The sequence below is a fragment of the Protomyctophum parallelum genome, assembly GCF_964188405.1.
Source record: "Protomyctophum parallelum genome assembly, chromosome: 9".
Lineage (NCBI taxonomy): Eukaryota > Metazoa > Chordata > Actinopteri > Myctophiformes > Myctophidae > Protomyctophum > Protomyctophum parallelum.
Genome location: NC_139706.1, coordinates 20,308,117 through 20,322,977, shown reverse-complemented (window position 1 = coordinate 20,322,977; position 14,861 = coordinate 20,308,117). Strand labels below are relative to the sequence as shown.

General features: G+C 45.7%; 1 protein-coding gene across 1 annotated transcript in view; it reads left to right on the top strand.

Moving 5' to 3' along the window:
- Nucleotides 1–62: 62 nt before the first annotated feature.
- The window catches only part of abcc5 (ATP-binding cassette, sub-family C (CFTR/MRP), member 5), a 28,983-nt gene continuing 14,184 nt past the window's right edge, over nucleotides 63–14,861 (top strand). The window contains exons 1-16 of the mRNA XM_083774055.1: nucleotides 63–83; nucleotides 1,657–1,792; nucleotides 2,659–2,717; nucleotides 3,420–3,575; nucleotides 4,385–4,529; nucleotides 6,911–7,144; nucleotides 8,323–8,496; nucleotides 8,814–8,961; nucleotides 9,552–9,700; nucleotides 11,084–11,191; nucleotides 11,588–11,760; nucleotides 12,139–12,286; nucleotides 13,033–13,104; nucleotides 13,247–13,371; nucleotides 13,855–13,927; nucleotides 14,351–14,554. Coding sequence (XP_083630181.1) covers nucleotides 1,691–1,792; nucleotides 2,659–2,717; nucleotides 3,420–3,575; nucleotides 4,385–4,529; nucleotides 6,911–7,144; nucleotides 8,323–8,496; nucleotides 8,814–8,961; nucleotides 9,552–9,700; nucleotides 11,084–11,191; nucleotides 11,588–11,760; nucleotides 12,139–12,286; nucleotides 13,033–13,104; nucleotides 13,247–13,371; nucleotides 13,855–13,927; nucleotides 14,351–14,554 — 2,070 coding nt within the window. The 5' untranslated portion in view covers nucleotides 63–83; nucleotides 1,657–1,690. The remainder of the gene's footprint in view (nucleotides 84–1,656; nucleotides 1,793–2,658; nucleotides 2,718–3,419; nucleotides 3,576–4,384; nucleotides 4,530–6,910; nucleotides 7,145–8,322; nucleotides 8,497–8,813; nucleotides 8,962–9,551; nucleotides 9,701–11,083; nucleotides 11,192–11,587; nucleotides 11,761–12,138; nucleotides 12,287–13,032; nucleotides 13,105–13,246; nucleotides 13,372–13,854; nucleotides 13,928–14,350; nucleotides 14,555–14,861) is intronic.

The following is a 14,861-nucleotide window of genomic DNA, read 5'->3' as shown; positions in this document are numbered from 1 at the left end:
TGGGACGTTTGGATGTTTTTCTCTATAACTCTATGGTTTTTCTAGTGATGCTGTAGTGTCGCTACTGACGGTCATGAGAGCAGGTATGTTGATTATTAACAGCATCATATAACAATTAACAATACACTTTAATGTTCACGTCACAACATTCAAACATAACAGTACATTCATAAATAACCCCGTTTATCATCACGTAGTAGCATCTGATAATAACTGTGTCTCATGACTCTCATCACGAATCCAGTTCTACTGTTAAAAAAAGAAAGAGGAAGAAAAAAACACATAATCCTGCAGGTCGCTGGCAGTGTTTCTATTGTTGACAACCAAAATGTTTCCAGCATCAGTGTTACATGTCCGTTATCAATGTTTATGAAGCATAACGCTTCTGGTATGATTCATTTTAGCTACTGTGATTGTAGGCTACATACAAACAGAGCAAACCTTTAAATAGCCTACATTTGTAAAATGTGCTGCCTGCATTTTGTACCAAAGGTAACGTTTTATATCAACTTAATGTAAAACACTGGAAATACCCCTTTCGTTTGTTTCGAAAGTTTGTCTGAAGCTAACCAATATGTAACCTTATGATTATAATTTCTGAAATGCACAATTCGTATGGTTTTGTAAGATAGTTTTCTCTAAGTTGCAAATTCCAATGTAACACGTACAGCTCTGTTTACCCGTTTATTCATTCCAATTTAATTAGATAGCCTACATCGATGTATTATTTCACATATTTCTTCCATATTGCTTTGACAGTCAGTAGGCCTATTTCTGTTTGAATTGAGTTGAATTGTAGCATGACATTAATTCTGTCCTGTGAATAAAAAATAGTTTATTAGAGCTGCTTGTTTATACAAGCAGCTTTAATAACAACATTGTTTTTATCGTCTGCACATGATAACTATGTTAACTATAACCTAAAACATTAGAAATAGTAACAAAACAAAAACAACTAGATAATTGTGCATTATGTGCCCCTCAGGGCACAGGTCTCGCCTATTATAGGTCGCTATAATAGGCCAATGTGAAAAGGTTGGGATATATTAGTAGTAGGAAAGTCTTTGAAAGATTTCACGTAAATTGCACGTTCATGATTTGAGGCTTTTTGTTCAAAACGGGTCAATCCTGCAAACTTTGAAAGTCAATGTCAGCCAATTAGTATGGAATATGAAATATCGATCAGATCCGTCTTGAACACATGACTATAGAGATAGTGTGTAACGATTTGTGGGATTTCTGTTTTTTCAAAAAGTCGGCCTCCTGGTGGCGCTATAACAGGCCGTTCTGGAACATTTGGGGCAGAGGTTCATCATTGGCAGATTCGAGGGAGTGTGTGTGCAAAACTTGGCATCGACCAGGTTAGCTGAGATTAGCTGTTAACAGACGGACAGATGGACACACGCTGCCGCACACACACACAAACACAGACTCACACACACACATGGACGGAGTGCAAAACATACTCTCTCCCCATGCCTTCGGCCAGGTCTCACCAAGCACAAAGAGTGCTTGGTGAGAAACAAAGAAGTCGAATGTGAGGGTTGTACGAGGGTTCAAGGAACGTGTTTTGGCATTTTATAGGCTATTAAACATAATAGGATGTATCTAACACGTGCTCAACATATAGGCTGTAAGTTGTTTTCTGTATTTCAGAATAAAAGCTCACATCTCCTGATGTTGTTGGAAGATGAAAGAACATGATTTATGTAAGGACTACCTGGGGTCAGAGGTCAACTCATACCAGTGTATCGGGGTCCAGGCAGGGAGGGCAGAGGTCAACATAAAACAAGTAAGTCCACCTCTCCTCTCCTCCTCTATCCTATCCTCCCCTATCCTCTCCCCCCATCTCCTCACCTCTCCTCCACTCCGCTCTCCCCCATCTCCTCTCCTCTCCTCATCTACCCTCTCCTCATCTACCCTCTCCTCCTGTCCTCTCCTCCCCTCCCCTCCCCTCCCCTCCCCTCCCCTCCCCTCCCCTCCCCTCCCCTCCCCTCCCCTCCCCTGAGTCCCTTCCCTCCCCTCCCCTCCCCTCCCCTCCCCTCCCCTCCCCTCCCCTCCTCTCCTCTCCTCTCCTCTCCTCTTCTGTTCCTGGATGCTGCAGTTGTTTACATAACTACTCCCCTCCCCCTTTGCTGACTGTCTGAAGCAGCCAATTGTGCATTGAGGATGAGTTGAGGGGCAGTGGGTGATTGGCTGGCAATGTGTGAATGAAGTGTGTGTGTGTGTGTGTGTGTGTGTGTGTGTGTGTGTGTGTGTGTGTGTGTGTGTGTGTGTGTGTGTGTGCGTGTGTGCGTGCGTGCGTGCGTGCGTGCGTGCGTGCGTGCGTGCGTCCGTGCGTCCGTGCGTGCGTGTGAGAGGGAAAACGTGAGTGAGAGGCTGGTTGTTCTGCACGTGCTCAGCAGCCACTCATAAAGCTTCCCGCTGTGTGCTTTATAAATAGAACCGTTATTTAAGGTGTGCTTTATTATGGTTGTACATTTATAAATATAACCGTTATTTAAGGTGTGCTTTATTATGGTTGTACATTTATAAATAGAAGGTTCAGGTGTGCTTTCATGTTTTCAGAGGTTATTGAATCATAGGGTTGTGTGTGTGTGTGTGTGTGTGTGTGTGTGTGTGTGTGTGTGTGTGCGTGCGTGTTTGTGTGTGTTTCAGGATGCACCATCAGAGGAGGGCTCTGCTGACAAGGAGACAAACACATCTACTGGCAATAAGTAAGTAAGACAGACAGACAGACAGACAGACAGACAGACAGACAGACAGACAGACAGACAGACAGACAGACAGACAGACAGACAGACAGACAGACAGACAGACAGACAGACATGATCTGAACTTGAACCCTACAACACCTGAGTCACGCTCCACTCAGATCATCTAACACAGGGAAGCTGTCTGAACCTTACCTAAAACACCCAGCCGGGACAACATACCTTCTGCCTTGCAAACGGTAGAATAAACTCCACATTGCAGTTAGTTAATGGAAGATTCATTCCCTGAAAACTCACCTCTTCAGACTTCACCGTAGCCCCTGACCTGGTTATGACGACCATGCAGACTTTAGATTACATTACATTTGTTGTTTTGTTGTCATGTTTTTGTTACCTTTATTCTTGACCACAACATTTTGATTTCAGGTTATTTAGACAGGTGCTAGGTTAATTGTTGGCCTGGTATCCTATAGTTTCATTGTACAGTATTATTTTGAAAATAATTGGTTAGACTGATGCTAGTTTATTGGTTTACTCGACTCGTATACTCGTGATCCTATAGCTTACTGAGGCACTACACTGTGTCTCTCTGCATCTGATGTGTTTACCTTGCTTATTGTAAGTTGTTGGTTAAGAGCAATTGCTAAATGCCTAAATTGCAAATTTGTAATTGTTTGTTAATACAATCCTATCCTCTCCTCTCAGACATGTACATCCTGTTGACAGCGCAGGTCTGTTGTCCTTCATGACATTTAATTGGCTGACACCATTGGCCATACATGCCTACCGCAAAGGAGAGCTCCTATTGGACAATGTCTGGCCCGTGTCACCGCTGGAGAGCTGCCGGGCCAACCAGGACAGGTCAGTGGGGAAAGTGATGACAGAAACAAGCCCGGAGTGTCCATGAGCAAGAAACATGAACCCTCAACCTCATAACTTGTTATTCACTGTCTAATTGACCCTTTAATTGTCCCTTTTTAAGATCCTGCCCCTATTTCATGCCCAGTATTAGTTGCTGTTGCATGATTGGACAACAATGCTCTCTCTTCATCCACTACTGTTACGAAGGAACGTAGTGCCTCTCTGACATCACAACCGGGACGTCAGAGCGACATCACCCCTGACATCCCAACACACATAAATATGAGTGCCTACGCAAGTTACGGACGGATTAAGCTAACAGCAATACGGACCAGATAGCAGCAGCAGACCTTGGATATACTATCGTACTATATCAGGATCTGCCACCGACTGCCGGCTCCATACTTGCGCTCAAAGAGAGAGATTTCTGTTCCTCTCTCTTCGGCACTATCCCCGACTAGAGACCAGGTCTCGGTCACAACTACCATTGAAAACGTGGTCTTAGTAAAAGGGAACATCTGCTTTTCTTCTTTCAAAAACGGGATGTTGATGCGTTTACAGAAGGAGTTTATCGGTTGGTTGGTTGGTTGGTTGGTCGGTCAGGGAGTTACAGGGACCAATCTGAAGGCTGATAATGGGTCAATTCTAATCCCACTTCAAACCGTCTGTCTGTCCCTTTTAATGTGTTTGTGTGTGTGTGTGTGTGTGTGTGTGTGTGTGTGTGTGTGTGTGTGTGTGTGTGTGTGTGTGTGTGTGTGCGTGTGCGTGTGCGTGGACGTGTGTGCGTGGACGTGTGTGTCTGCGTGCAGGTTGTGTTCTCTCTGGGAGGAGGAGTTTTTGTGCCGTGGTTCAGAAGCATCTCTTCATTCTGTTGTGTGGAGGTTCTGCAGGAGACGTCTTCTCCTGTCCATCCTCTGTCTGACCGTCACACAGCTGGCTGGCTTCAGTGGACCGGTCAGTAACACACTCATGCATGCACGCACGCACGCACATACACACACGCGTACACACACACCTACGTGTATAACATGTCCACGTAGCACATTACTGGAAATATTACATAGCAACATTATATCCAATTATAAATACATCTAGGACAGACTCACAGTTGAAAGACAGACTACAGCCAAGGCTTAGAGATCACAAAGTTCTCTCTATTTTCCAAGTAGCCACACAGAATCAGTATGCTGCTTGCCATGCTGTGGTACATGGAAAGATATGTAGCTGTAAACATGTTGACTATGTCAGAATTCACAGGGGAGAGTGCTCTGTCCGGACAGTGGCTCTCCCTGAATGTCTGTTGTGGAGATGACAACAGGTGTGCAGTCACACCTAGCTCTGAGCCTGATTCTAGTGTTGGTTTGACTCAGGCCAGGTGTGACTGTTTAAATCAGACATACTCCATCTCCCAACATCCAAACAGGTATTTCACATCGAAGTATATCTGTTGACACTGAAATACTATGCACGTTGAAAAGACAAGGGTAACTACAGCCTTATGAACTATGATAACCCTCTGTACAATAGTCCTGCATAGCCAGACAACTATTCCACGATCTCCGAATGCTATATGGCCTGGAACTACACCTTCCAAAAGCAGAGGCAGGAATCTCTGTTCGTCATTTCCGTTCGTTCATGAAAATATATTTGAAAATATATTTACGTTTCATTTTTTAATTTCCATTTCTGCTAAGCAAGCTATATTATATTTTTAATGATTTAGATTTAAATTAGGACAAATTTGCGCGACTGTAAAGATTAAACAGAAGCAGGAAGGAGGTGCCACATCTGCTTTATCATTTGATCATTTTCAGAGTTTCCGTTTCTCCACATTGTATGATGGAAGCATTTGAAGATTGTGGGAGGTCTGTGTCTCGCGAGACTATCTGTACATGGCAAAGGCACCTTGCAGTATTATCCATTATGTGTGTGTTTTCTTTTGTTCTTTCAAAGGCTCTAAATATACAGAAAGGTCACCCAGAGGTCAAATGGTGAGAACTTGACTTCAATCAGTAAAACAGTAAAGATGTTACAGCTGTCTGTAATGTAAACATTGTTAGTTATGATGTGTTATGATGCTTGATTGATATTCCCTTACAGTCTTAATGCATCAGTCCCTAGCCTAGCGCATCCATGGCATATAAAACCAGCAGTACTAGAGGTCCTGGTAGGAGATAAAACTAGCAGTACTAGATGTCCTGGTAGGAGATAAAACTAGCAGTACTAGATGTCCTGGTAGGAGATAAAACTAGCAGTACTAGAGGTCCTGGTAGGATATAATATCATCAGTACTAGAGGTCCTGGTAGGAGATAAAACTAGCAGTACTAGATGTCCTGGTAGGAGATAAAACTAGCAGTACTAGAGGTCCTGGTAGGATATAAAACCAGCAGTACTAGAGGTCCTGGTAGGATATAATACCATCAGTACTAGAGGTCCTGGTAGGAGATAATACCAGCAGTACTAGAGGTCCTGGTAGGATATAAAACCTAGCAGTACTAGAGGTCCTGGTAGGACATAAAACCAGCAGTACTAGAGGTCCTGGTAGGATATAAAACCATCAGTACTAGAGGTCCTGGTAGGATATAATATCATCAGTACTAGAGGTCCTGGTAGGATATAAAACCAGCAGTACTAGAGGTCCTGGTAGGATATAATACCATCAGTACTAGAGGTCCTGGTAGGATATAAAACCAGCAGTACTAGAGGTCCTGGTAGGAAATAAAACCAGCAGTACTACAGCCACTGGGGCTATGTTAACTCAACTCGTTAATGAATATCACTGTAATAAATGCTATTTCTCCATATGTTACCTCCTCTCTCCTCCTCCTCCTCCTCCTCCTCCTCCTCCTCCTCCTCCTCCTCCTCCTCCTCTCTCCTCCTCCTCCTCCTCCTCCTCTTCCTCCTCTCTCCTCCTTCTCTCTCCTCCTCCTCCTCTCTCCTCCTTCTCTCTCCTCCTCTCTCCTCCTCCTCTCTCCTCCTCCTCCTCCTCCTCTCTCCTCCTCCTCCTCCTCTCTCCTCCCTCCTCCCTCCTCCTCCTCCTCCTCCTCCTCCTCCTCCTCCTCCTCCTCCTCCTCCTCCTCCTCCTCCTCCTCTCTCCTCCTCCTCCTCCTCCTCCTCCTCCTCCTCCTCCTCCTCCTCTCTCGGCCTCCTCCTCCTCTCTCGTCCTCCTCTCTCCTCCTTCTCTCTCCTCCTCCTCCCTCCTCCATCCTCCTCCTCTCTCGTCCTCCTCCTCTCTCGTCCTCCTCCTCCTCCTCCTCCTCCTCCTCCTCCTCCTCCTCCTCTCTCCTCCTTCTCTCTCCTCCTCCTCCTCTCTCCTCCTCCTCCTCCCCTCCAGGCCTTCGTAGTGAAGCGTCTGTTGGAGTACACGCAGCAGGAGGAGACAGACATCCCCTATGGCCTCCTGCTGGTCCTGGGCCTGCTTGTAACGGAGCTAGTGCGCTCCTGGTCCCTGGCGCTGACCTGGGGTCTGAACTACAGGACGGGAGCCCGCCTGAGGGCGGCCGTCCTCTGCATGGCCTTCGACAAGACACTGCGTCTGCGCAGCGTCCGAGACATGAGTCTGGGACAGGTACTGATGCATTGATCCAATAAACATGAGTCTAAGACAGGTACTGATGCATTGATTCATCCATAGACAGGAGTCTCAGACAGGTACTGATGCATTGATTCATCCTTAGACAGGAGTCTAAGACAGGTACTTATGCATTGATCCATCCATAGACAGGGCAGATATGATAAATAACTGAAATCTCTGACATTTATTATCTTTATACTTAAAAAAAGCATCAATAACTGATCTGCAACGCATCAAAACATGTAGGAAAATATTTTAACATGGAAATGATTATGATGATTATCACAGACATATTGTGACAGGTGATCCATCATTCTGACTTTTGCATTACGGGTAGGGATCCATTCAGAGACGCTTTGTTTGCCACATTTTGTTTTATTATAAAAAAAAATCTGACAGAAATTCCAGGAATTAAAAAAAACTTAAAGAAGTAGTAACAATAGCAGCCACGGTGTGAGCTTGTAGATATGCTATTTTAGTATTTTTACTCATTTGGGTTTTTGTCTTTGTGCTTTGTGCTTTGTTTTCTAAAATATTTTTTTTATCCCACGATTTTGTAACCCATTTTTCACCCCTGTGTCAATCATCTAATGTGATCCTGGGCTCTACACACCCTCCGCCAACCTGGGGAGAGCAACGGACTTAACTCATGCTTCCTTCATGCTTGAGTGTCCAAGTTGCTCCTTTACACCTGACAGGGGGGAGTTTCCCTGGTTGGACATAGCGCGTGGAAGGAACACGTTATTCCAACCAGTTCCTTTCCCCTCCATCAGGCACCCCGGCTGGCCAGGGGGAGGCAGTTTAGAGACCAGGATTACTGCATGTCTTTTGTGAGGGTACCTACCCTAGGGGACACAGGGAGAACATGCAAACTCCACACAGAAAGGCCCTTTCGCCAACCCCGCCTTCGGGTATGGGCACTGGTGGGCACTGGTGGAGGAGGAAACACGCCGCCAGCACACAATTTGTGCTTTGAGCTAAACATTTTGGGACCCACTGATCTATCTATTGATAGATCTAGATCTGTCTGTCTGTCTGTCTGTCTGTCTGTCTGTCTGTCTGTCTGTCTGAGCAAATGATTAACACATTTGTTTGTCGGACCGTGTGTGTGTGTGTGTGCGCGCGTGTGTGTGCGTGCGTGTGTGTGTGTGCGCGCGTGCGTGCATGTGCAGCTGATCAACATGTGTTGCAATGATGGTCAGAGGATGTTTGAAGCAGCATCCGTTGGCAGTCTGTTAGCCGGAGGCCCTCTGGTGGCCATACTGGGAGTAGCGTACAACCTGTTTATACTGGGACCAACATCTCTGCTGGGATCCGCTGTCTTCATACTATTCTACCCCACCATGGTACGTCTGTCTGTCTGTCTGTCTGTCTGTCTGTCTGTCTGTCTGTCTGTCGAGTTTCAGCTGTACTTAGTCTGCTGTTGTTTCCTTCCACAACACTACCCCCCCCTATGGATTCAAGTGGTTAATTAAGCCAGTTGTTATTGTAACTCGTGTGTGTGTGTGTTTGTGTGTGTGTGTGTGTGTGTGTGTGTGTGTGTGTGTGTGTGTGTGTGTGTGTGTGCGTGCGTGCGTGCGTGCGTGCGTGCGTGCGTGCGTGCGTGCGTGCGTGCGTGCGTGCGTGCGTGCGTGCGTGCGTGCGTGCGTGCGTGCGTGTATAGATGTTCAGCTCCAGACTGACAGCGTACTTCAGAAGGCAGGCGGTGTCGGTGACGGACAGGCGCGTTCAGAAGATGAGTGAGATCCTCAGCAACATCAAGTTCATCAAGATGTTCGCCTGGCTCAAAGCCTTCTCTCAGGACATCCACCGTATGTTCAGGCACATTCACTTAAAGGGATATTTCACTTGTCTACTCAGGCTTATGTGAACACCCCAGACAGTTTTTAAGTTGCTTGAGTATTTTGATGTTTGATATTAAGCGAGGGTTCAAACCGTTCAAACATGAAAGAATAAAAAGAGGTCCAGTTCCAGTCAAGTGAAAAAAGCCTTTATTGTAACGGCATGGCAAAGATCATTAAAATAGACCAAGGCGTTTGGGCTACATTCCTTCGTCAGGGTCCCATGACAATAAAGGCTTTTTCACTTGACTGGAACAGAGTGTCTTGGACCTCTTTTTATTTTTCCATTTTAACCATGTTGGATTAATCGAAACACCTGATACTGCCCTCGTAATAAGTGTGTTAATTACGTTGTCCATTTATTTTCAATTATTCTTTTGATTTATTTGTATGGAGCCTTATTCTTTCCCTGGTGCTTTTCATTTAGCAAAAATCAAATTACAAAAGTAAAAAAGTAAAAGTAAAAAAAAAAATCAAATCAAAAAAAGTATTTCTATATTGCAGTATTGATGTGAGTACCTTTTACACCACTAGTTTAATCAGTGTGTCGCTCTGTCCAGGGATCAGAGCGGAGGAGAGGAGCATTCTGGAGAGAACCGGATATTTCCAAAGCATTACTGTGGGCGTGGCTCCAGTTGTCGTGGTGATCGCCAGCGTGGCAACATTCACCACCCACATGTTGCTAGGATACGACCTGACAGCAGCTCAGGTAAACACCCACATGTTGCTAGGATACAACCTGACAGCAGCTCAGGTAAACACCCACATGTTGCTAGGATACGACCTGACAGCAGCTCAGGTAAACACCCACATGTTGCTAGGATACGACCTGACAGCAGCTCAGGTAAACACCCACATGTTACTAAGATACGACCTGACAGCAGCTCAGGTAAACACCCACATGTTGCTAGGATACGACCTGACAGCAGCTCAGGTAAACACCCACATGTTGCTAGGATACGACCTGACAGCAGCTCAGGTAAACACCCACATGTTACTAAGATACGACCTGACAGCAGCTCAGGTAAACACCCACATGTTGCTAGGATACGACCTGACAGCAGCTCAGGTAAACACCCACATGATGCTAGGATACGACCTGACAGCAGCTCAGGTAAACACCCACATGTTGCTAGGATACGACCTGACAGCAGCTCAGGTAAACACCCACATGATGCTAGGATACGACCTGACAGCAGCTCAGGTAAACACCCACATGTTGCTAGGATACGACCTGACAGCAGCTCAGGTAAACACCCACATGATGCTAGGATACGACCTGACAGCAGCTCAGGTAAACACCCACATGATGCTAGGATACGACCTGACAGCAGCTCAGGTAAACACCCACATGTTGCTAGGATACGACCTGACAGCAGCTCAGGTAAACACCCACATGATGCTAGGATACGACCTGACAGCAGCTCAGGTAAACACCCACATGATGCTAGGATACGACCTGACAGCAGCTCAGGTAAACACCCACGTGTTGCTAGGATACGACCTGACAGCAGCTCAGGTAAACACCCACATGATGCTAGGATATGACCTGACAGCAGCTCAGGTAAACACCCACATGATGCTAGGATACGACCTGACAGCAGCTCAGGTAAACACCCACATGATGCTAGGATATGACCTGACAGCAGCTCAGGTAAACACCCACATGATGCTAGGATATGACCTGACAGCAGCTCAGGTAAACACCCACATGATGCTAGGATATGACCTGACAGCAGCTCAGGTAAAAAAGAAAACCAGCTCTTCTTCAATTATAATAATCAATCTAGTTATGAATGATAACTAGATGGAAAAAAACCTGGGAAAAAAGTGAAAAGTCTGCTGGCATGGCCTACTCACTTATTAGGAGGGCATTATCAGTCACCAGAAAAAAGGTCAGGTGTAAAATGGAAAAATAAAAAGAGGCCCAAGGCACTCTGTTCCAGTCAAGTGAAAAAGTCCTTTATTTTTATTATTTTATTGAGGTTTTTGATCAATCTTAAATAAGTCTTAATGCTTCATGCTTTGTGTAAAGCACTTACAGCCCCCCCCCCCCCTCTCTCTCTCTCTCTCTCTCTGCATGGATATCCAGGCGTTTACAGTAGTGACCGTGTTCAATGCCATGACCTTTGCGCTGAAGGTCACGCCCTTCTCTGTCAAGTCCCTGTCTGAAGCCTCTGTCTCCATGGAGAGATTTAAGGTATCTGTCTGTCTGTCTGTCTGTTTCAAGTTAAAATCTGAATTTGAAAATAGCCGATATACAAGCTCACAGTGCGTAGCATCGTGACGCATTGAATTGGAAATACTCCAGTAAAGTTAAATACCTCAAAACTGTACTTTAAGTACAGTACTTAAGTAAATGTACTTTCCACCAGTGTCCTACTGAAAGCCTACTAAAGCCTCCGACGTACTCATACTAATATTCGTACTCGTTCTCGTACTCCATCAGACATCAGCAGAAGCAGTGGCAACACAGACATTAGTGTCGAGGTAGTAATTGACTTAATAGCGAATATTGGTAGAGAAAAGCCTTAAAATATTTGGCTACTATAGAAATATTATAATAACCTCTCTCTCTCTCTCTCTCCCCTCTCAGAGTCTATTCTTGCAGCCAGAGGTCCAGAGTGTCCGTGACACCCCCAGTGACCCCGAGGTTGCCATAGAGATGAGTGGTGCCATGCTGGCGTGGGAGGGGGGTCAGAGCTCACACCCCTCTCCCCGTGACACCCCCGCTGTGGGCACGGTCACCAGGCGCGGTTGGAGGAGAAAGTAATCCATCCATCCATATATCATCTCTCCATCTGTTCTGTACGTCTGTCTGTCTGTCTGTCTGTCTCTTCGTACACACATATCAGACGAACATGCTCTGTGCTGTCCATGTTTTATGGCCGCCTCAATGCTTTTCCAATGGAAGTCGTGGTTTGACCAAACAGTTGTGTGTGATGGGTCAAACACTTGTGGTCAAACACTTGTGTCAAACGTGACTTCCATTGGAAAAGCATTTGGGCGGCCATGAAACACAGGCAGAGCACAGTACAGTTGTTTTTTATGTGTGTACGAAGCCGGTCTGTCTGTCTGTCTGTCTGTCCAATCCCTTGCTCAATGGCTCTCCTCTCCTCTCCTCTCCTTCTCTCTCCTCTCCTCTAGGTCTCTAGACAGGAGGAGGTCACAGGAGGAGTCCACAGGCTCCCTGCTGAGAGGAGCCTCTAGCCCGGAGGATGGGGAGGAGGAGGCTCCCCTCTCACCCCCACGCCTCCAGAGCACACTGCACTGTATCCACCTCCTCATCAAGCAGGTAGACACATGCTGGCTTGTGATGGACATTTTTGTCAAAATAAAAATTCTGCCACTGAGTATTCAGTATTTTAGCTGTGACGTGAGTGCCCCCTCCTGAAATACTTCCAGGTCCTACTTTTGTGTCGCTTTTGTGTCCCCATCCGTTGGACTAAATCTGAGACGAAAACAAGTCTCATTTTACCGCTTTCCTCACAACAACAAAGCTGCGCTGCTCTCCCAAATCTGGCTGTGACAGGCCGTCTGCCCCACATGGAATACTATCGCCATTTTATTTTATTGTGTCAACTAAATCCTCATTAATGCAAACTAGATTCAACATACTCAAGCCTGCACACATTCTAAAAATGCCCCCGAAATATTTTACAGAGCAAATGGCCACCTTCAATAATAATGATAATAATAGTCTTTATTGTCTCCATCTCCACATCATATATTTTTGTTGTCATGGACACTTGTACAAAACTACTCGAGTTGGAAGCATTAAGACCCATTTTAACCCTCAATGGCTTCCTTTCTGAAAAATAACGTCATTGTAAAAAGATTCACGCGTTTAGATATTCTATTTACAATGAGATGCGGACGGGAGCTGGTGCCACTTGGACCCGGACATAACGTAGCACTACAAAATGACGTCAGACTTAAGTACTGAATTCAAATGAAACCGATTGGACCCTTAGATTTGTGCCCTGGGGATACTGACAATTAATCTGTCTGTCTGTCTGTCCGTCTGTCTGTGTGGTTCAGGGGACGTTGGTTGGAGTATGTGGGAGTGTCGGCAGTGGGAAAAGTTCTCTGCTGTCTGCCATCCTTGGACAGGTACCACCACGTTTAAATTAATTAATGTATTTAAAATATCCACCAGTGACATAAATGTTTAAAATGGAACAATTGTGTATATATATATGATAATGATTGATGAGCTGTAGTTATTGATGCCATCCATATGTATGGTGGCCAGATGTCTCTGTTGGAGGGCAGTGTCCGTGTCAGAGGAGACTTCGCGTACGTCGCCCAGCAGGCCTGGATCTTTAACGCTACGATACGAGACAACATCCTGTTTGGCAAGGAGTACCAGGAAGAGAGGTGAGACTAGTTCCTGTTTGGCAAGGAGTACCAGGAGGAGAGATGAGACTACAGTTCCTGTTTGGGAAGAAGTAGTCTCACGTGGCCAGCTGCACCACGGCGCCACCCAAGCGCTCGGTCGGAGCCTTTATAACTATAGCTTATTAAAGTGCCGTCGCTACCCATATGCACAGTACGTGCTGTGAGTAGGGCAACACGCCAAGGGGGGCAACAAAATGTGCCAAAAAGTGCCAAGCCGACCGTCAAAATAACTTCTAATGACGAGCGGCTGTGTGTGCGTCCTCACAAACAGTGAAAATAGCCGATCTGCATGAGGAATATCAGTGTTCTCGTCGGAAGGGGGGCAACACAAATATCCTACGAGTAGGGCAACCAAATGGTCAGCTACGGCCCTGGCTTATTATAATTAATCAGTTTGGTTGTAACGCCAGGAAGTGAAACGCTAGCAGGTCCAATCATTGTCTTGTCCCTCTTGTTATCCAGGTATCAATGTGTCCTGAGTACATGCAGTCTGAGACCGGACCTGGCTCTGCTGCCCAACTCTGACCTCACTGAGGTGACACCATCTCCTCCTCCTGCAACATAAGAATAGTGAAACAAACAATAGTGAGAAGAATATCCCATCAACAAGCTCAGAATCTGTTTGAAAATAGCAGATCTACAGGGTCACAATGTGTCGCATCACAACACATTGTGAGCTTGTAGATCTGCTATTTTCAAATGGCTGAAATGTGTATAGCGCTGAAGTGGTTACTGTATGTTTTGTAATAATAATCTAAATCTACAAAGTAACTAGTAACTAAAGTTTTCAAATAAATGCAGTGGAGTAAAACGTACAATATTTGGATCCGAGATGCAGTGGAGTAGAAGTAAAAGTATTGGAAATTGGAAATACGTGCAAGTACTTTAGCACAGTACTTAAATGTACTTAGTTACTTTCCACCACTGGCAACTAATCATGTTTTTTCTCCGCTCTCAGATCGGGGAGCGCGGCGCCACTTTGAGTGGCGGCCAGCGGCAGCGAATCAGCTTGGCCCGTGCGCTGTACAGCGACCGCGACGTCTACCTGCTGGACGACCCTCTGAGTGCGCTGGACGCGCACGTGGCCAACCACGTCTTCAACAGCGGCATCAAGAAACACCTTCGTCACAAGACCGTCATCTTCATCACTCACCAACTCCAGGTATATAAATATATACTCAAAACCAAACCCCAAAAACCAAAACCTAACCATCTTTATTGTCACATCACAGTTTTACGTAAAAAAGTGGGTGACATTTTTTGTGTGTGCATAGTTCCCATCGGGCTTGTATCTTCCAAGAAATTAAAGAAAGGAAAGAAGGGGGGGGGGGGGGGGGGGGGCTAAGGAGATCAAGGCAAAAAAGTACAAGTGAAGGCTCATACATAGTCTGGATTTTCGGTGGTGGGGTGACCACCGAACTACAACATGGCGTCACGAGCCGCGGTGAAGAGCAAACCACCGCCACCGC